Source organism: Leucoraja erinacea, chromosome 11, assembly GCF_028641065.1.
Source record: "Leucoraja erinacea ecotype New England chromosome 11, Leri_hhj_1, whole genome shotgun sequence".
Taxonomy (NCBI): Eukaryota; Metazoa; Chordata; class Chondrichthyes; order Rajiformes; family Rajidae; genus Leucoraja; species Leucoraja erinaceus.
Window position 1 is genome coordinate 54,046,481 of NC_073387.1, and position 22,592 is coordinate 54,069,072.

At 45.0% G+C, this 22,592-nt stretch overlaps 1 protein-coding gene across 3 annotated transcripts in view; it reads left to right on the forward strand.

Moving 5' to 3' along the window:
- The window catches only part of gabrg2 (gamma-aminobutyric acid type A receptor subunit gamma2), a 97,953-nt gene that overhangs the window by 20,752 nt on the left and 54,609 nt on the right, over positions 1 to 22,592 (forward strand). For all 3 annotated transcript variants that reach the window (XM_055643308.1, XM_055643307.1, XM_055643309.1), the window contains 3 exons: positions 271 to 491; positions 4,453 to 4,535; positions 6,978 to 7,115. In XM_055643308.1, coding sequence (XP_055499283.1) covers positions 271 to 491; positions 4,453 to 4,535; positions 6,978 to 7,115 — 442 coding nt within the window. The remainder of the gene's footprint in view (positions 1 to 270; positions 492 to 4,452; positions 4,536 to 6,977; positions 7,116 to 22,592) is intronic.

The window sequence follows — 22,592 nt, forward strand, 5'->3', positions numbered from 1 at the left end:
TTTCCTCCGGGTGCTCCGGTTTCCACCTACTCTCCAAAGATGTGTAGGTTTGCAGGTTAATTGGCTTCAGTAAAAATTGTAAAATGTCCCTACTCTGTGTGTAGGCTCGTGCTGATGTACGGGGATGATCGCTGGTCTGCGCGGATTCGGTGGGTCAAAGGACCTGTTTCCGCGCCGTATCTCTGAAGTCTAAACAATTCATGCATGCTATTGAAATTCTCTCTGTTAATAAGATTATTGATTGCATGATATCCTGGATCTATTCAACAGGAATATACCATTGACATCTTTTTCGCCCAAACGTGGTACGATCGGCGCCTGAAATTTAATGGCACGATGAAAGTTCTTGGCCTCAACAGCAACATGGTAGGGAAAATCTGGATACCTGACACATTCTTCAGAAATTCAAAGAAGGCAGATGCCCACTGGATCACTACCCCAAATCGAATGCTTAGGATTTGGAACGATGGGAGAATATTATACACACTAAGGTAACCCTAGTTTACATGGTATCATCTTGACAATATACGAGGACATTTTAACTCTAACTGTACCATAAATGAGTCCGCGGGTTGAAACGAGGAACTGTGTACATGTTGGCTAACACACAAAAGGACACAAAGTAGGTCAGGCAACATCTTTACATTTTAGAGATACAGCTATGGAAACAGGACCTATATGGGCGCCCACTCGTTTCATTCTACACACAATTTACAGAGGCCAATTAACCTACAAACCCGCACGTCTTTGGAATGTGGAAGGAAACTGGGTCTCTGGCGCTGGAAGGCAACAAATCTCCCACTGTGCTGCCCATTTTGGGTCAAAACCGTCACCGATCCCCCAGATCACCCAGAGATGCTGCCAGGCCTGCTGAGTTACTCCAGCACTTGTTTGTAGCTAAGTAACATAGTTAACTTTGTTATTGTTAAATGTCATTACATCTTCGAGTTATGAGTTCCGATTATCCAGACTGACAATGGGGAACTATTTGCTTGAACATTTCCTGTGAAATTGGGATTATTTCGCTGAGTGCACTTCTAACTACAGATCTGCTTGCTATTAAATGGCTCAGTAGGATTGTCAAGTGTGTGGCAGATACCTAAAGGTCAGAGATTTTGAAGATTGAATCAAGAGTCATTCAGGAACATAGTCCAAATGGCAATAGGTAGAACAGTAATTGGTCTTAGACATCCTGGGTTGGGGATAGGAAGACATCAACCAGGATAGACACAAAATGCTGGTCTGAAGAAGGGTCTTAACCCGAAACATCACCCATCCCTTCTCTCCAGAGATGCTGCCTGGCCCGCTGAGCTACTCCAGCACTTTGTGTCTATCTGTGGTGTAAATTGCCCTTAATGTGTAAGATAGAATTTGCAGCATCTGCAGGCAGTGAAGAAAGCAAATGGCATGTTGGCCCTCATAGCAAGAGGATTTGAGTATAGGAGCAAGGAGGTCCTACTGCAGTTCTACTGGGTCATGGTTAGACCACACCTGGAGTATTGTGGTAAGGTGGACTAAATTGATGGAAAAACTCAGCGGGTGAGGCAGCATCTATGGAGCGAAGGAATAGGTGACGTTTCAGGTCGAGACCCTTCTTCAGTCTGAAGAAGGGTCTCGACCCGAAATGCCACCTATTCCTTCGCTCCATAGATGCTGCCTCACCCGCTGAGTTTTTCCAGCATTTTTGTCTTCCTTCGATTTTTCCAGCATCTGCAGTTCTTTCTTAAACACCTGGAGTATTGTGTGCAGTTTTGGTCTCCTACTTTGAGGAAGGACATTCTCGCTATTGAGGGAGTGCAGCGTAGGTTCACCAGGTTAATTCCCGGGATGGCTGGACTGACATATGATGAAAGAATGGATAGACTGGGCTTATATTCACTGGAATTTAGATGGTTGAGAGGGGATCTTATAGAAACATATAAAATTCTTGAGGGACTCGACAGGTTGGATGCAAGAAAAATGTTCCCGATATTGGGGGAGTCCAGAACCAGGGGCTACATTTTAAGAATAAAGGGAACGCCATTTAGAACTGAGATAAGGAAATACTTTTTCACCCAGAGGGTTGTGAATCTGTGGAATTCTCTGCCACAGAAGGTAGTGGAGACCATTTCACTCGATGTTTTCAAGGGAGAGTTTGATGTACGTAGCTCTTAGGCCTAATGGAATCAAGGGATATGGGGAGAAAGCAGGAACGGGGTACTGATTTTGGATGATCAGCCATGATCATAGAACATTGAATGGCAGTGCTGGCTCAAAGGAGCGAATGGCCTACTCCTGCATCTATTTTCTATGTTTCTATGTTTCTATCTGAACAAGTGTCGCGGGTCGGCGCAAACTCATTGGGCTGTAGGCTGTTTCCATGCTGAATCTAAAAATTTAATAAAACGGATAAGGATCAGACTGAATTGATCAGTCTATGTACAGAAACGGGTCCTGGTTCAGGAAAGTAAGATTGCAATTAGAGACACAGAAAGGGAGTAAGAAGAGAAATAGCTTTACATTTTTGAAGCTCAAAATCTCTATGTTGAATCGCTGGCACTTAGTAGATGAAATAGTTCCCATTCTAGGCCAGAGAAGTTAATTGGGATTGCAATAAAAATAATCACATCATTAAAAGCATACTGATGTGGTTAAAGAGGCTTAATGAGATTAACTTAAGTTGAAGTTTCCAAATGCTGCAAATTCTTAAAAGCATATTGGAGCTTCAGGGAGAGCTGGTGTTTCTGCAAGGCTAAGAGTGATGTGCTTGCAATTTGTGGCATTTCACGATATGTGGAATATCTTGTCCTAGCCACAAGGTGCCTGATGGCTCACTAGAAAAAGGTGAGTATCATTCTACCCATGGTTATTATAGCAATGGAATCCGTTCTCTCTTACTTAGCGGCTCAAAGCACCACTCAATAATCATGTCATAATGGGTCACATTTTAGCTCCAATTTCCTCCCGCATTCATAGAAACATAGAAAATAGGTGCAGGAGTAGGCCATTCGGCCCTTCGAGCCTGCACCGCCATTCAATATGATCATGGCTGATCATCCAACTCTGTATCCCGTACCTGCCTTCTCTCCATACCCCCTGATCCCTTTAGCCACAAGGGCCACATCTAACTCCCTCTTAAATATACCCAATGAACTGGCCTCAACTACCTTCTGTGGCAGAGAATTCCAGAGATTCACCACACTCTCTGTGCAATGACAAAAAATCTTAAAATATTTTTCTCATCTCGGTCCTAAAGGACTTACCCTTTATCCTTAAACTGTGACCCCTTGTTCTGGACTTAAACTTCCCCAACATCGGGAACAATCTTCCTGCATCTAGCCTGTCCAACCCCTTAAGAATTTTGTAAGTTTCTATAAGATCCCCCCTCAGTCTTCTAAATTCTAGCGAGTACAAGCCGAGTCTATCCAGTCTTTCTTCATATGAAAGTCCTGACATCCCAGGAATCAGTCTGGTGAACCGTCTCTGTACTCCCTCTATGGCAAGAATGTCTTTCCTCAGATTTGGAGATCAAAACTGTACACAATACTCCAGGTGTGGTCTCACCAAGACCCTGTACAACTGCAGTAGAACCTCCCTGCTCCTATACTCAAATCCTTTTGCTATGAATGCTAACATACCATTCGCTTTCTTCACTGCCTGCTGCACCTGCATGCCTACTTTCAATGACTGGTGTACCATGACACCCAGGTCTCGTTGCATCTCCTTTTTCCAAAGACATGCGGGCTTTCTGGTTAATTAGCTTCTGTCAATTGTCCCTGGAGTGCAGGATAGGGCTAATGAACAGATGATTGCGGGTTGGTGCGGACTCGGTGGGCTGAATGGCCTGTTTTCACGCTGTATCTCCAAACTAGTGGGAAAGTCTAGGACCAGAGGTCACAGCCTCAGAATTAAAGGACATTCCTTTAGGAAGGAGATGAGGAGGAATTTATTTAGTCAGAGGGTGGAATTCATTGCCACAGATGGCTGTGGAGGCCAGGTCAAGTCAAGTCAATTTTATTCGTCACATACACATACGAGATATGCAGTGAAATGAAAAGTGGCAAATGCTCGTGGACTTTGTGCAAAAAGACAAACAAACAAACAACCAAACAAACTACCAACAGAATGGAACAGAACCACATTTTTGTCAATAGATATTTTTAAGGCAGAGATAGATAGATGCTGGATTAGTACGGGTGTCAAGGGTTATGGGGAGAAGGCAGGAGAACGGGGTTGAGAGGGAAAGATAGATCAGCCATGAGTGAATGGCGGAGTAGACTAGATGGGGCGAATTCCCCAATTCTGTCCTATAACTTATGATCTAAACTAAACTAAGCTAATAAAATAAAATAAACATGTAATTAATTCCAGTGCTTTTTCATATAAATGTACAGCTGCTATAATAAGAATATTCATGGCAAAAATAGAATTTCTCTCCCAAATGTTTCACTGTTGCCACTTCACTGTTATTAGGTTGACGATTGATGCAGAATGCCAGCTTCAACTGCATAACTTCCCAATGGATGAGCACTCCTGTTCACTGGCGTTCTCAAGCTGTAAGTATTAGTTCACGACCCGTACGTTTTTGTGAATGAATGCATTGATACTTTTTTATCACATGTGACATGTCACAGTGAGATTCTTTGTTTTGCACACCATACACAAGGTATACAAAGAGCCACCACGTAAAGGGCGATGACAAAATTTTAAAGCATTCCATTTAGTCCCCAATAGTCCCCCATTGTTCACAGTGGCCCCCCCCCCCCCCCCCCCTACACTGCCGGGTACCTCTTTGTTGTCACAAGGTCACAAGATCATAAGTGATAGGAGTAGAATTAGGCCATTCGACCTATCAAGTCTACTCCACCATTCAATCATGTCTGATCTATCTCTTCCTCCAAACTCCATCCCACTGCCTTCTCCCCATAACCCCTGACACCCGTACTAATCAAACATCTATCTCTGCCTTAAAAATATCCACCAACGTGGCTTCTACAGCCTTCTGTGGCAAAGAACTCCAGAGATTCACCACCCTCTGACTAAATAAGTTGTCTCCTCATTTCCTTCCTAAAAGATCGTCCTTTAATTCTGAGGCTGTGACCTCCAGTCATAGACTCTCCCACTAGTGGAAGCATCCTCTCCACATCCACTCTATCCAAGCCTTTCAATATTCTGTATGTTTCAGTGAGCCCCCCGCACCTCATTCTTCTAAACTCCAGCAAATATATTGACTAAAACTGAATTTGTAATTTGCCCTAAAGCCAATAATCTTCAATATAAAAATCCGTATGCATTAATTCATAAATGTCAAGCATGTAATTATGTCAACTGGCAGCAATATTAGCAAAACTGATTAGTCACCTTTTATAGAAAATGCTCAATATTAATTATTTCTATTGTTGGGAAAATAAAAAATGAGTGCATTTAGCAGTTGGACACCTCCTTTTGTGTGATTATAGGAAGGATCAGGGAGGCTGTGGAGGCCAAGGCAATGGATATTTTTTAGGCGGAGATTAATAGATTATTAATAAGGATAGATAGACACAAAAGGGTCGGAGTAACTCAGTGGGGCAGACAGCTTCTCTGGAGAGAAGGAATGGGTGACGTTTTGGGGTGGCAGGGAAGAAGGCAGGAGAATGGGGTTGAGAGGAAACAGATAGATCAGCCATGATTGAATGGTAGAGTAGACCTGATGGGCCGAATGGCCTAATTCTACTCCTCAAACTTACAAACTTGTGAATGCCAAATGCCTAATATCAAAATCAAAATGAGTCTTATAAGGCAACTCGTATTCCATCTTGCATGTAGGATACATGGATAGGCTATTATTTGTCACAGATCTTGAAGAGCAGAAACATTCAAACACGTTATACTATTACCAAAGCCAATTAACCTGCAAACCTGTGCTTTGTGGGAGGAAACCAGGGCACTCGGAGAAAACCCACGGGGTCACAGGGAGAATGTACAGGCAGCACCCAAAGTCAGGATTGAACCTGGGTCTCTGGCGCTGTAAGGCAGCAACTCGACCGCTGCGCCACAATGCTGCTCTGGGGGGAAACATTAAAAAAAAAAAATGTTTGTAGGATATATGGTACGAGCTGTCAGAGGAGGTAGTTGAGGCAGATACAATCACATTTAAAAATAAAATGGACAAGTACAAGGATAGGGAAGGTTTGGAGGGATATGGGCCAAATGCAGGCAGGTGAGACTAATGTTTAAGAAGGAACTGCAGATGCTGGAAAATCGAAGGTAGACAAATATGCTGGAGAAACTCAGTGGGTGCAGCAGCATCTATGGAGCGAAGGATTGGAATGGAGCGGACGTTGCCTATTTCCTTCGCTCCATAGATGCTGCCGCACCCGCTGAGTTTCTCCAGCAGTTGAGATTAATGCAGTGTTGGAAATTGGCAAGTATCACCCAGGCCGTATATACAATATGATACGATACTATACGATACGAAGGTTAAGGAGGGACTTGATAGAGGTCTTTAAAATGATGAGAGGGATAGACAGAGTTGACGTGGATAAGCTTTTCCCATTGAGAGTAGGGAAGATTCAAACAAGAGGACATGATTTGAGAATTAAGGGACAGAAGTTTAGGGGTAACATGAGGGGGGAACTTCTTTACTCAGAGATTGGTAGCGGTGTGGAATGAGCTTCCAGTGGAAGTGGTGGAGGCAGGTTCGATTTTATCATTTAACAATAAATTGGATAGGTATATGGACGGGAAAGGAATGGAGGGTTATGGCCTGAGTGCAGGTGGATGGGGCTAGGGGAGAATAAGTGTTCGGCACGGACTAGAAGGTCCGAGTTGGCCTGTTTCCGTGCCGTAATTGTTATATGGTTTTATGATAAAACTTTATTCATCCCTGGAAGGAAATTGGTCTGCCAACAGTCATAACACACAACAAGGTACACGAAAGGTTTAAATTAGCATTAAAGTTTTTGAAATGAACTTTAAAGACTAACATTGTGAACTTGTTTGCCTCTCCATTCCAGACGGCTATCCGAAAGATGAAATAATATACCAGTGGAAGCAAAGTTCAGTTGAGATTGGCGACACTCGCTCTTGGAGACTGTACCAGTTTACTTTCATTGGATTGAGAAACACCACAGAGTTTGTGAAGACCACTTCAGGTAAATCAGCTTTACTTAAAACATGCAGTGAACTTGCAAAATATTTTGTGTACCATCAAGGGAGAGCATCAATTGAGAAATGTGTAAGCAAGCGATTGTTTATATGGAAGGTAGACACAAAATGCTTGAGTAATGCCCCCGTCCCACTTAGGAAACCTGAACGGAAACCTCTGGAGACTTTGCGCCCCACCCAAGTTTTCCGTGCGGTTCCCGGAGGTTGCAGGTGGTTGCCGGAGGTTGCAGGTAGTGGAAGCAAGCAAGGAGACTGACAAAAACCTCCGGGAACCTCGCGGAAACCTTGGGTGGGGCGCAAAGTCGCCAGAGGTTTCTGTTCAGGTTTTCTAAGTGGGACAGGGGCATTACTCAGCGGGACAGGCACCGCCTCTGGAGAGAAGGAACGGGTGATGTTTCGGGTCGAGACCCTACTGTTTATATGGAACAGTTGCATCTTATAATTTTTAGAAAACTGCACTGGTCACAATGATTTAATGATCCTTAAAATTAAAATGGCAAGATTGTGGGCGGTACATTTTGTTAACTGGAAGCTTCAAGCCGATGATTTTGGTCTGTGTGCTGTTGATAAAACTGTGACATCAATATTTAGAGGAATTTTGTTTTGTGATTCATGATGGTGTGTTTTGTTCTGCCCAATCTCCCTGTCTCCTGACAATGGAAATAAGATGAATAGGTGCAGAGGTGATTATGGAGGAATTCATTGCTATGTGGAGGCCAAGACACTGGCTATTTTTAAGGCGGAGATTGACAGATTTCTGATTAGTAATGGCCCCTGTCCCACTTAGGAAACCTGAACGGAAACCTCTGGAGACTTTGTGCCCCACCCAAGGTTGCAGGTGGTTGCCGGAGGTTGCAGGGAGTGGAAGCAGGTCGGGAGACTGACAAAAACCTCAGGGAACCGCACGGAAACCTTGGGTGGAGCGCAAAGTCTCCAGAGTTTTCCGTTCAGGTTTCCTAAGTGGGACAGGGGCATTAGGGTGTCAGAGATAACAGGGTGAAGGCTGTTGTCAAGAGCCAAGTCAAGAGTGTTTAATTGTCATGTGTCCCAGATAGAACAATGAAATTCTTATTTGCAGCAGCACATAGTACACTGTAAACAATATAATAAACAAGAAAAAAAGTTAATTGTGTGCACATATACACATGCTCACACACACACATATATACATGCAAACATACATACAAAAAATGATAATATACAATAATAACAATGATAGTCCCCATTCTCCATTAAGGGCCTGTCCTACTTTCCAAAGTTACTCACAAACTCTCCCGAGTTTTCCTCTTGCTTCGAACTCGGGGAATGTCGGGTAATGTCGGTAGCGAGCCCGTAGGAGCCCGATGGAGTTCGTAGATGTTTCGTAGCGGCTCGTAATGCCAGCGTAGGAACTCGGTGCATCATGTAAGTCGGGACGTTTTTTCAACGTGTTGAAAAATGGCCACGAGTAAAAAAAATAGCCCCGTGTACCTACGAACGGCTATTACCGTAATTCTCCGAGTTCGAATCAAGTGGAAAACTCGGGAGAGTTCGTGAGTAACCCGGGAAAGTGGGACAGGGCCTTTATGGAGAATGGGGTGAGCGGGAGAGATAGATCCACCCATGATTGAATGGCAGAGTCGACTTGATGGGCTGAATGGCCTTATTCTGCTCCTAGAACATATAAATTTCCAAACTTATAATAATAATGGATGGGATTTATATAGCGCCTTTCTAGATACTCAAGGCACTTTACATTGCATTATTCATTCACTCCTCAGTCACACTCGGTGGCGGTGAGCTACTTCTGTAGCCACAGCTGCCCTGGGGCAGACTGACGGAAGCGTGGCTGCTAATCTGCGCCTACGGCCCCTCCGACCACCACCAATCACTCACACACATTCACACGCAGGCAAAGGTGGGTGAAGTGTCTTGCCCCAAGGACACAACGACAGTATGCACTCCAAGCGGGATTCGAACCGGCTACCTTCCGGTCGCCAGCCGAACACTTAGCCCATTGCGCCATCTGTCGTCCCATGACAGGTGCCTCTTTCTTCATTGGTTGCATTTGACCAACTCACTCAGATGCTTTACCGATAAACAGGCCCAAATCCCATTCATGAACGCCCCTTGTCTTAACTTTCCTCTGGGTATGTGAATACTCAGGAAATGACAATAAAGATTTACAATTACAATAAAAGGCCACAAAGTGCTGGAGTAACTCAGCAGGTCCTGCAACTTCCCTGGAGAATATGAACAGACTGTTACAAAAGTGGGTGGTTTTGCAGATAGTGAAGATGGTTGTGAAAAATTGCAGCAGGCTCTTGATCAATTGGCCAGGTGGGCTGAGGAATGGTTGATGGGATTTAATACAGAGAAATGTGATGTGTTGCATTTTGGGATGTCTAACAAAGGCAGGACCTACACAATGAATGGTAGAGATCTGGGGACTGTTGTCGAGCAGAGGGATCTAGGAGTGCAGGTGCATGGTTCCTTGAAGGTGGAGTCGCAAGCTTTTGGTGCATTGACCTTCATCACTCAACGTATTGAGTATAGAAGTTGGGAAGTCATGTTGCAGTTGTATAAGATGCTGGTGAGACCACATTTAGAGTATTGTGTTCAGTTCTGGGCACCATTTTCTGTTGTGTCAAGCTGGAAAGGGCACAGAGAAGATTTATGAGGATGTTGCCAGGACTAGAGGGTCTGAGCTATAGGGAGAGGTTGAGTAGGTTGGGACTCTATTACTTAGAGCACAGGAGGATGAGGGTTGATCTTATAGAGGTGTATAAAATCATGAGAGGAATACATCGGGTAGATCCATAGAGTCTCTTGCCCAGTGTAGGGGAATCGAGGACCAGAGGGCATAGGTTTAAGGTGAAGAGGAAAAGATTTAATGGGAATCTGAGGGGTAACTTTTTCATACAAGGGATGGTGGGTGTACGGAACAAGCTGCCAGAGGAGGTGGTTGAGGCTGGGACTATCCCGATATTTAAGAAAAAGTTAGACAGGTACATGGGTCGGAAGGTTTGGAGGGATATGGACCAAACGCAGGCAGGTGGGACCAGTGTAGTGGGACATGTTGGCCGGTGTGGGCAAGTCGGGCCGAAGGGCCTGTTTCCACGTTGTATCACTCTATGACTCAATGACTCTGACGACATCTCAGGTTGAAACTCTTCTTCAGACTTCTTAACTTTCATCTCCTGTTGGTCACTGTAGCTTTGACTTTGTTCGATCAAAGTTAGAAACCACGCCATGCCAAACACACAGACAAATGTCAACTAATCGTTGTTCATGTGGGAGCTGTGGGAAGAACTGAGTTGTATTTTAACACGGGCAGCGCTTCACTCTGTGGGAATCGAACTTTACTCCAGTGAATCGCTAAACAGGCCTGGTGCAGATGTGGCCCATTCCTTAATAGAGTCAAACATTCGCTTAATGAAAAGAAGAGCCTATGAACTCAAGGCTACACTGAGACTCCCAAATCTTCCCATATAGACAAAGAAGCCTGTTTCTCAGTGTAAAGTCACTGAATGCTGGATCGCGATAGTGTATGTGACTACCCTTGCTTCCATGCTATCAAAAATTATATAAAAATACTGCATGCTTAGTATCGTGAGGACAGTCTCTTATAACCATATAACCATATAACAATTACAGCACGGAAACAGGCCATCTCGGCCCTTCAAGTCCGTGCTGAACACTTATTTTCCCCTAGTCCCATCTACCTGCACTCAGACCATAACCCTCCATTCCTTTCCCATCCATATACCTATCCAATTCATTTTTAAATGATAAAATCGAACCTGCCTCCACCACTTCCACTGGAAGCTCATTCCACACAGCGACCACTCTCTGAGTAAAGAAGTTCCCCCTCATGTTACCCCTAAACTTCTGTCTCTTGCTTGTCTGTTCTCCTTGTCTAACAAGTTATTGCTAATAAAGCAGCTACAGTACAATAGTCACTGGCGTCTAATGTTAATTATTCCAACATTCACCATTCTTCCCTCTCTGTTTTAGTTTAGTTTGGCCTGTGCCAGTGCACCTAGGCCTTTTGCATTGTGCCCTGGAAGATATATTTGAGCTTATGTTGACCTGTACAATTGCCTTATCAACGAGAAGCCAAGCTACCTCCATGCGCATAGTTAGTTAGTTCTCAAAGTTTCTTCATGTTGAATATTTGTTGGGGGAAAGATGTCGCCAAGCTTAAAACGGCTCAGAGAAGATTTACCAGGACGTTGCCAGGACTCGAGGGACTGAGCTACAGGGAGAGGTTGAGCAGGCAAGGGCTTTATTCATTGGAGTGCAGGAGGATGAGGGGTGATCTGACAGAGGTGTCCAAAATCATGAGAGGAATAGATCAGGTAGATGCACAGTCTCTTGTCCAGAATAGGGGAATCAGAGAACATAGGTTTAAGATGAGGGTGGAGAAATGTAATGGGAACCTGAGGAGTAGCTTTTTTCACACAAAGGGTGGTGGGTGCAGTGAACATGCTGCCGGAGGTGGTAGTTGAGGCAGGTACCATCACGACATTTAAGAGGTATTTAGGCAAAACAAAGATGACAGGTTTAGACGAATATATGTGCTAATCAGGCAGGTTGGACTAGTGTAGATGGGACATGTTGGTCGCTGCGGGCAAGTTGGGCCGAAGGGCCTGTTTCCATGCTCTGTGACTCTATAATGGTTTAATTTGACTTGAACCTTACAATTGCCATATCAAAGAGAAGCCAAACTCTGTAGAATGGTTATTTGTCAATTCCTTAATGTTGTAACAATGGCCAATGGCATCATATTGTTGGACTGCATTGCAGCAAATATCAGTTTGACCAATCTTCCACGTATAGTTACTATTTTAATTGTTTTACTTTAAGGTTGAGTTTGTCTGAATTTTAACTTGAAAATGTATTTTTAATGAAAGTATCTATTGAGAGCCACTGTTTGGCGAAGGACACACACAGAGGAGGAATATAACTGTAATTTATAAGCAGCAGATGTTGGATCTTAACGAGATATCCATTTTAAGCCATTCAATGGCCACTGACGTTATCTTGATTCATTTTGAGACCTGGGTTCAATCTGAACCTTGGGTGCTGTCTGTGTGGAGTTTGCACGTTCTCCATGTAACTGCCAGGTTTCCTCTAGGTGCACCGGTTTCCTTCCACACTCCAAAGACTTATAGGTTAATTGGCTTCTGTAAATTGTCCCTAGTGTGTCAGAAAGATCCAGTGTATGGTGATCGTTGGTCGGCATGGACTCGGTGGGCCGAAGGGCCTGTTTCCAGTGTAACCTAAACTAACAGGACTAGTGCAGATGGCATGTGGACTGCAACAGCTGATCTGACGGTCTAAATTTAGGTGCAATTGGAAACACTGATTAATGCATCTTATAATTTTAGCGGACTGCACCATTCACAAATTCATTTAATGAGCCTTAAAATTAAAACTGAGAGATTGTGGGTGGTACATTTGTTAACCTTGAGAACGTGCAGAGAGGTCATAACACACGATTAACCTGATGCTATCGATGACAGGGTAGCTGGAACGCCAATCCCATGCTGGCTGCTTATTGAAGAAATTCACTGTTCATTACCTTCATTGTGTGTTAGCTCCGTACATCAGGATAAGATCCAACCTCATTAATTGCTAAAGACATCATGCACTCCTTACAGAGTGGACACAAGATGCTGGTGTACAAATAAAGGCACAAAAGAATGCTTGGTTTAGTTTAGTTTAGCTTTGAGATACGGTACGGAAACAGGTCCTTACGGCCCACCGAGTCCGTGCCGGCCAGCGATCTCCGCACATTAACACTATCCGACACAGACTAGGGACAAGTTACCTTTTTTTTTAACTCTTTTACTCCTTGGAGTGTGGGAGGAAACCGGAGCACCCGTAGAAAAGCCACACAGGTCACGGGGAGAACGTACAAACTCCGTACAGACAGCACCCGTAGTCAGGATCTGGAGCTGTAAAGGGCCTGTCACACGTGAGCGACCTGATCCACGAGTTCTGGCGAGTTTGGCCTCGACTCGTACTCGCAGCATGGTCGACACGAGGTCGTAGGAGGTCTTTGTAACTCTCCTTCATGCTCGAGAGTAGTCCCCGTGTACTCGAGGCCTCAGCTAGGTCGCGGCGTGTTTTTCAATGTTGAAAAATGCCCGTGAGTAAAAAAAGGTCGCCATGGAAAAAAATCGATACTTTTTTTACTCGTAGGTTTAATCAAAGTAGTACGTCGTAGTAGGTCGGCATGTTAGTCGTAGGTAGTCGAAGGTAGTCGAAGGTAGTCGTAGCTAGTCTTCATCATGGTCGAAGGAGATCGATGGAGGTCACCTTCACTCTCCACTATTCGGTGTCCAATTTTTCCAAAGTTAGTCGTAGCTAGTTGTAGCTGTTCTTCAACAGTGATACAACTGAAGGAGGTCTTCAACATGACATTTTTTCAAACTCTCCTAAACTCTTCTAAACTCGCCAATTAGGTCGCCCAAGTGGGACAGCCCCTTAAGGCAGGAACTCTACCGCTGCACCATCCTAAAAATTACACCTGTGTCAAGCGATCCACTCTCCAATGGATGGTTAGGATTACAGGAACGTAACTCTAGGGGGAATGAATTGGCTTCCACCGGTTAGGGTAATGGTATTTGTACTGCCAGCTCTCCTATGTTGCCGCTGCCTGAGCTGTTATAGTCATAGAGCACAGAAACAGACCCTTCAGCCCAACTGCTCCATGCCAACCAAGATGCCCCGTCTATGCTAGTCCCACCTGCCTGCGTTTGGTCCATATCCCTCTAAACCTTTTCTATCAAGTACCTGTTTAAATGTCATTTAAATGTTGTTCTCGTACCTGCCTCAACTACCTCATCTGGCAGTTCATTCTAAAAACCCACCACCCTCTATGCGAGAAAAGATCTCTCCTCGGGTTCCTACTTAAACCTTTCTCCTTTCACAAACATGCATTTGGTTGACGTTTGGACCCAGGCACGGCCTATTCTGCACTGACTACGGGCGCTGTCTGTACGGAGTTTGTCCGTTCTCCCCGTGACCTGCGTGTGTTTTCTACGAGATCTTTGGTTTCCTCCCACACTCCAAAGACGTGTAGGTTTGTAGGTTAATTGGCTTGGTATAAAAGTAAAGTAAATTGTCCCTCGTGTATGTAGGGTAGCGGACTCGGTGGGCCGAAAGGCCTGTTTCTGCGCTGTATCTCGAAATTAAACTGGACTAAGTTCAAGTGAATCTTCTGAATGTCTTTCCTTGTGGAAATGGGGTAATTTGATGCAATGATCACCAGATGCCAGTTGCATTGTATTTAATGCTGAACAAACATTTCTCTTCATCAGTATCTTCCCCTTAGTTACGCTCGGATATGACACTCATTCTTGTACAGATTATGAGTGTCCTTAAGTTCCCCATCCTCCTGGGGTGGCTGCAAGCCATTGCTATTCTCCTAATTGACACTTTCATTGAGCGCTGTCTGAAGTTTTAGTTAGCTGTTATCATGTTACATCCTCGGGCCTGGTGCCAGCACAGTGATGAATTCTACGAGTTACATGCCTTCTGGTGATGAGCAGTCTTTCAGTGAAAATTTAACACAGGGGCGGCACGGTGGCGCAGCGGTAGAGTTGCTGCCTTGCAGCACCAGAGACCGGGGTTCGATCCTGACTACGGGTGCTGTCTGTATGGAGTTTGTACGTTCTCCCCGTGACCGTGTGGGTTTTCCCCGGGTGCTCAGGTTTCCTCCCGCACCCCAAAGACGTACAAGTTTGTAGGTTACTTGGCTTCAGTGAAAATTGTAATGTCCCCTAGAGTGGAGGATAGTGTTATTGTACAGGGATCGCTGGTCGGCACAGACTCGATGGGCCGAAGGGCCTGTTTCCACGCTGTAGCTAAACTAAACCAGTCTGCTTATCCAAATCTATACAGGTTAAATTCTCTAGTTATAATCAATCTACACTTTCCGCTTGTTTGACCATCATTTCATAAGGTCATAAGAGATAGGAGAAGAATTAGGCCATTCAGCCCATCAAGTCTACTCCACCATTCAATCATGGCTGATCTATCTCTCCCTCCTAACCACATTCTCCTGCCTTCTCCCCATAACTGCAGTTGTACAGGATCTTGGTGAGACCACACCTGGAATATTGCGTACAGTTTTGGTCTCCTAATCTGAGGAAATACATTCTTGCCATAGAGGGAGCACAGAGAAGGTTCACCAGACTGATTCCTGGGATGTCAGGACTTTCATATGAAGAAAGACTGGATAGACTTGGCTTGTACTTGCTAGAATATAGAAGATTGAGGGGGGATCTTATAGAAACTCTATAGAAATTCTTACGGTGTTGGACAGGCTAGATGCAGGAAGATTGTTCCCGATGTTGGGGAAGTCCAGAACAAGGGGTCACAGTTTAAGGAAGAGGGGGAAATCTTTTAGGACCGAGATGAGAAAAACATTTTTCACACAGAGTGGTGAATCTGTGGAATTCTCTGCCACAGAAGGTAGTTGAGGCCAGTTCATTGGCTATATATAAGAGGGAGTTAGATGTGGCCCTTGTGGCTAAAGGTATCAGGGGGTATGGAGAGAAGGCAGGTACAGTTCAAGTTCAAGTGATTTTATTGTCATGTGTCCCTGTATAGGACAATGAAATTCTTGCTTTGCTTAAGCACATAGAACATAATAGGCATTTACTACAAAACAGATAAAAGTGTCCATATACCATAATATAAATATATATACACATGAATAAATAAACTGATAAAGTGCAAATAACAGAAAGTGGTTATTAATAATCAGAGTTTTGTCCGAGCCAGGTTTAATAGCCTGATGGCTGTGGGGAAGCAGCTATTCCTGAACCTGGTTGTTGCAGTTTTCAGACTCCTGTACCTTCTACCTGAAGGTAGCAGGGAGATGAGCGTGTGGCCAGGATGGTGTGGGTCTTTGATGATACTGCCAGCCTTTTTGAGGCAGCGACTGCGATAAATCCCCTCGATGGAAGGAAGGTCAGAGCCGATGATGGACTGGGCCGTGTTTACTACTTTTTGTAGTCTTTTCCTCTCCACGGCGCTCTCAAATTGCCGAACCAAGCCATGATGCAACCGGTCAGAATGCTCTCTACTGTGCACCTGTAGAAGTTAGAGAGAGTCTTCCTTGACAAACCAACTCTCCGTAATCTTCTCAGGAAGTAGAGGCGCTGATGTGCTTTCTTGTTAATTGCGTTAGTGTTCTCGGACCAGGAAAGATCTTCAGAGATGTGGACGCCCAGGAATTTGAAGTTCTTGACCCTTTCAACCATCGACCCGTTGATATAAATGGGGCTGTGGGTCCCCCTCCAACTCCTTCCAAAGTCCACAATCAGTTCCTTGGTTTTGCTGGTGTTGAGGGCCAGGTTATTGCGCTGGCACCATATGGACAGTTGCTCGATCTTCCTTCTATATTCTGACTCATCCCCATCAGTGATACGTCCCACAACAGTGGTGTCGTCAGCGAACTTGATGTTGGAGTTCGCACTGTGGTTGGCTACGCAGTCATGGGTATAGAATGAGTACAGTAGGGGGCTGAGCACGCAGCCTTGAGGTGCTCCCATGCTGATTGTTATCGAGGCTGACACATTTCCACCAATACGAACAGACTGTGGTCTGTGGATGAGGAAGTCGAGGATCCAATTGCAGAAGGATGCGCAGAGACCCAGTTATGCGAGTTTTGTAACCAGCTTGGAGCGGATGATTGTGTTAAATGCCGAGCTGTAATCGATGAATAGCAGCCTGACATATGAGTTTTTGTTGTCCAAGTGGTCCAGTGCGGAGTGGAGGGCCAGCGAGATCGCATCCACCGTTGATCTGTTGTGGCGGTAAGCGAACTGCAGTGGGTCCAGGTGTTTGTCGAGGTAGGAGTTGATTTGCTCCATGATCAGCCTCTCAAAGCACTTCATCACCAACGGCGTTAGTGCCACTGGTCGATAGTCATTGAGGCACGTCACCTTGCTCTTCTTGGGCACCGGTATAATTGATGCCCTTTTAAAGCAGGTGGGGACCTCAGACCTCAGACGTGAGAGGTTGAAAATGTCCGTAAAAACTCCCGCCAGTTGGTCCGCACAGGTTTTTAGAACACGACTGGGTATGCCATCAGGTCCAGGTGCTTTTCGGGGGTTCACCCCTCTGAAGGATTGCCTGACGTCGGCCTCTGTGACTGAGACTGAAATGCCATCACAGCGAATGGGGGCTCGGGAAGGCACATCAGTATTCTCCCTATCAAAGCGTGCGTAAAACGCATTGATCTCGTCAGGGAGTGATGGTTCGCTGACATTCGAGCTGCCTCCTGGTTTCGCCTTGTAGGAGGTGATTGCATTCAGGTCCCGCCACAGCTGCTGAACATCTGTCTCTTCCTCCAGTTTGGAGCAGAAGTCCCTTTTGGCTTTTTTGATACTGGAGTTGGATGATCAGCCATGATCATATTGAATGGTGGTGCAGGCTCGAAGGGCCGAATGGCCTACACCTGCACCTATTTTCTATGTTTCTATCTAACCTCTGACACCCGTACTAATCAGTCTGAAGAAGGGTTTCGGCCCGAAACGTCGCCTATTTCCTTCGCTCCATAGATGCTGCTGCACCCGCTGAGTTTCTCCAGCATTTTTGTGTACCTATGAATCTATCTATCTCTGCCTTAAATATATCCACTGACTTGGCCTCCACAGCCTTCTGTGGCAAAGACCATTTTTGCTTCTATGCATCGTGCCATTTACCAGTTGCTATCTGTGTGTCTGCATGAAATGACCTCAGCTTTGCATCCTTTTCTATTTTTGACTTCTGTGCATAAATTTGTGCTGCCGCTTTATGCCTCATTGTGCACCTTCTCATGCACAATAACTACTGTAAGCCTGTTCCTCCCCGCCTTCCCCTATAGACTTCACAATTGAGCCCACTTACTCCCCAGTCCTGCTTGCTGCCGTTTAACCATGTCAACAGAACGTCATGGTGAGAATCCCAGGTGCTGTAAGTTGAATTCATTCAATATGTTCTTTTTAATTTTTGTACATTTTATACAGAACAGTTATTAGGCCACGCGCTAATCGCTCCTGCTGCTCTGACAATTTACGCGTGGATTTTTTTTTTTTTTTTCCCCCGCTGATTTCATTCATTCGCATATTTTATTTTTCCATTTCACCTCAGAACCAAAAATAGAATCATTTTTTGCTTTCTTCCTCTCCTTCATTTTACAATCATGTTCCCCCTGAGTTTTATTCTACATTCAGTTTAAATTCGTTATGGCCGGCTTATCTATCCTTTCTGTTAAGGCGCGCGGCACAGTGGTTGCAGCTGCTAGCTGCTGCCTTACATCGCCAGTGACCCGGGTTCGATCCTGACTACGGGTGCCGTCTGTACGGAGTTTGCACGTTCTCCCCTGTGTCCGTGTGGGTTTTCTCCGGGTGCTCCAGTTTCCTCCCTCACTCCAAAGACGGGCAGGTTTGTAGGTTCATTGGCTTCTGGTATGTTGTAAAATTGTCCCACAAGTGTGATGGCTGGTGATCGCTGGTCGGCATGGACATGGGCTGAAGGGCCAGTTTCTACACTGTGCCTCTAACATCTAAAGTCCAAAATCTCTATTCATTGTTTTTCCCCCTTCACCGATGTCCTCTAGTTCTTGGTTCCCCTACTCTGGCTAAAAGACTTTGTGCATTTACACCATCTAACCCTCGTATGATCTTATACATGCGGGGGTGACACCTGTATGGTCGTGAGCAGTTGCCCAAATAGTCGTGCCTTTTTCTGGTCACCGCTTTATTTTCAACCTGGCGACCTGCTGCGACTATGACGGGTGCTGACAAGTCGCTGAAAAACATCGCGTACGTGGGGCAGGCCCTTTAAGCTACGAATTGAGTTTTGAATTGATGGACACTTCTCCCTGCTAAATTCTTTATTTCTTTTGGGATAAATTTATTCTTTGGGAATAATTGTTTGATCAGCAACATTCCAACTTTCTGGCTCATTATGACTGTAAATAAAAGTGAAATATTCTGCTTCGATAACGCGATGTCACCACAGTGGATTAATGTGCATTAAGAAAACAAGTTGTGCATCAGATAAGTTACTGTCCAGGGAAGCATTGGTGTTATATTTATGATATAAGGTGGGTGGATAATGGACCCAGTGTGATCACGGCTGCTAGCATTATGATGTAGGACCATGCAACTGCATGTAGCTGAAATTCTTACAAAAATAAAATTGTCAGTTCATCTGTTGGGTTTGGTTGCTTGAAAGATGTAGTGTGGAAATAGGCCCTTCGGCCCATCGAGTCCATGCTGACCATCAGTCACACATTCACACCAGTTCTGTTAAAAAGACACAAAGTGCTTGGTTTAGTTTTGTGTAGAGATACAGCGCGGAAACAGGCCCTCCGGCTCTCCACCGCACAGACCACATATCCTGCACACACTAGGGACAATTTACACTTATACCAAGCCAATTAACCTACAAACCTGATTGTCTTTGGAGTGTGGGAGGAAACCAAAGATCTCGGAGAAAACCCACGCAGGTCACGGGGAGAAGGTACAAACTTCATACGGACAGCACCCGTGGTCGGGATCGAACCTGGGTCTCTGGTATTGCAAACGCTGTAAGGTAACAACTCTACCGCTGCTCCACCGTGCTGCCCCAGTGCCGAAGTCACTCAGCGGGCCAGACAGCATCTCTGGAGAACATGGATAGGTGATGTTTCGGGTCGGGACCCTTCTTCAGACTATCCCGATCCCAACATGAAACATCACCTATCCATGTTCTCCAGAGACGCTGCCTGACCTGTTGAGTCACTCCAGCACTTTGAGTCTTTTTTTTGTAAATGAGCATCTGCAGTTCCTTTTTTTAGACACTCGTTCTATCTTATCCCATGTGTATCCACTCCCTACTCACTAGGGGCTATTTACAGAGGGCCAATGAACCTGCAAACCTACACGTCTTTGGGATGTGGGAGGAAACCCATGCGTTCACAGGGAGAACGTGCAAACTCCTCTCAGACAGCACCCAAGGTCATGATTGAACTTGGATCTCTTGCACTGTGAGGCAAGTATAGACACAAGGAACTGAAGATGCTGGTTTAACAAGAAAGCCCCAAAGTGGCTCTGTGGATCAAGACGCATCTCTGGAGAACATGGATAGGTGACATTCCCGACCCAAATCATAACCTATCCATCTTCTCCAGAGATCCTGCCTGACCTGCTAAGTTACTCCAGCTACTAGGAACTGCAGTTGCTGGTTTACACAACATGGCACAAAGCACTGGAGTTACTCAGCAGGTCGGGCAACATCACTGGATGACATGGGGAGGTGTCATTTCGGGTCGAGACCCTTTTGTACAAATCTCTTGTGAGGAATTCATGAATTGTCATTCCCAAATTCAAATCGGGAAATTAGGGATTGAGCAGCAGTTTGAGCATTCCAAACCCGATGAATTTTTGCAATTTTTTAAAAAAAGAAAGTGGAATATCTTGAGATTAACGCTGCACAAACTGAAATATTCCAAAAGATTGGGCTGCTGTAATATCAGAAATAGGATTGCTGGTTGTGCTCCTTAATCCTTGTCCACCTTTTAATTAGCTTGTAGCCGTCAGCTTGTCAGCCCGGTTTTGGCTTGTCTCTAATCCAGGGCATCCTGGTCAAATCAAATCTCTCAATGGCACCTTTCATTGAATCCGTATCGCAACATTTGTCACGCAAAATGAATCAATATTCTGCCTTCGTTCCCGATGGCCTGTCTCTATTTTTAAGATTATACCCTCTTGATCTCGATTGCATAGAGCTAATATGTCTTCGCCACTGCACTGCGATCTTTCATCAGTTTAATCACCTTAATTAGGTCAATTTCCTTTACTTAATTGAATTCTAAGGGCAACACAAGCACAATCTTTCCTCTATTCAAGCCTTTAACACCTAGAAATTTGTAAATCCCTCTCGAAGGATAGTATTATTAAGGTTTGAAGAACGTTTCTCCCTTTGCTATTCTACGCACAAGCGATAAAGGCGAACATCTATTAGTCTTTTGATTGCATTTCTGTTCCTCCGCTCGGGCTCCCAGTGATTTGTGTGCAAGGACATCTTAATCTTTCTGCTCCTACACACTTCCGAGCCTTTCACTGGTAAGAACATCCTCTGATGTGTCTTGCTGGGTCGAAAGTAAATGCACTCCTGATTGCATGCATGGCGGATGAGGGGTGATCTTATAGAGGTGTATAAAATCATAAGAGGAATAGATCGCGTAGACGCACAGAGTCTCTTGCCCAGAGTAGGGGAATCGAGAACCACCAGACATAGGTTTAAGGTGGGGGAGGAGGAGGGGGGAGATTTAATAGTAACTAGACCAAGTGGGACCCTTTGGGCCCCGTTCCCCCAACGCAAGAATCCACCACTCACCCATTCCCCCAACGCAACCCATTTCCACCACTCACCCGTTCCCCCAACGTAACCCGTTCCCCCAACGTAACCTGTTCCGCCAACGCAAGAATCCACCACTCACCCATTCCCCCAACGTAACCTATTCCCCCATTGCAATATTCCACCACTCACACATAGCCCAGACGGGAGGCCTGGTCCCCCATAAGAGGAATAGATCGGGTAGACACACAGAGTCTCTTGCCCAGAGTAGGGGAATCGAGAACCACCAGACATGGGTTTAAGGTAAGGGGGAAAGATTTGATACTAATAGAAACATGGAAACTAGGGGCAGGAGTAGGTCATTCGGCCCTTCGAGCCAGCACCGCCATTCAACATGATCATGGCTGATCATCATAAATCAATACCCCGTTCCTGCTTTCTCCCCATATCCCTTGATTCCCATTGGATATGTTGGCCATAAGAGCTATATCTAACACTCTCTTGAAAACATCCAGTAAGTTGGCCTCCACTGCCTTCTGTGGCAGAGAATTCCTCAGATACACAACTCTCTGGGTTAAAAGGTATTTCCTCATCTCATGCCTAAATGCCCTACCCCTTATTCTTAAACTGTGACCCCTGGTTCTGGACTCCCCTCCCAAGATCGGGAACGTTTTTCCTTCAGGAGTCAGGAAATCTGAGGGGCAACTTTTTAACTCAAAGGGCGGTGAATGCATGGAACGAGCTGCCAGAGGCGATAGTTGAGTCAGGGTCTACCGCAAACTTAAAGAAACATTTAGACAGGTACATAGATAGGACAGGTTTAGAGGGATAAGGGCCAAACTCTGGCAAGTGGGAATAGTGTAGATGGGGCATGATGGATGCTGTTTAGCCGAAGGGCCTGTTTCCACGCTGTATGGCTATGGCTCTCTAATTCCATTTTTAAATCATTCATTGAACCTGTCCACATATCTCTGCAGTTTTATTTCCCAGCCTACGCTGCACACTTCACCTCCCAAGTTGATATCATTTTACAAGCTTGTTTATGTGGGAGGAGAAAGGACCGAGAATAATAAATGTCATGAAGCAGATAAAGAAAATACAGCAAAGTTTAAAATAATAGGAAGTGTCAGATTACA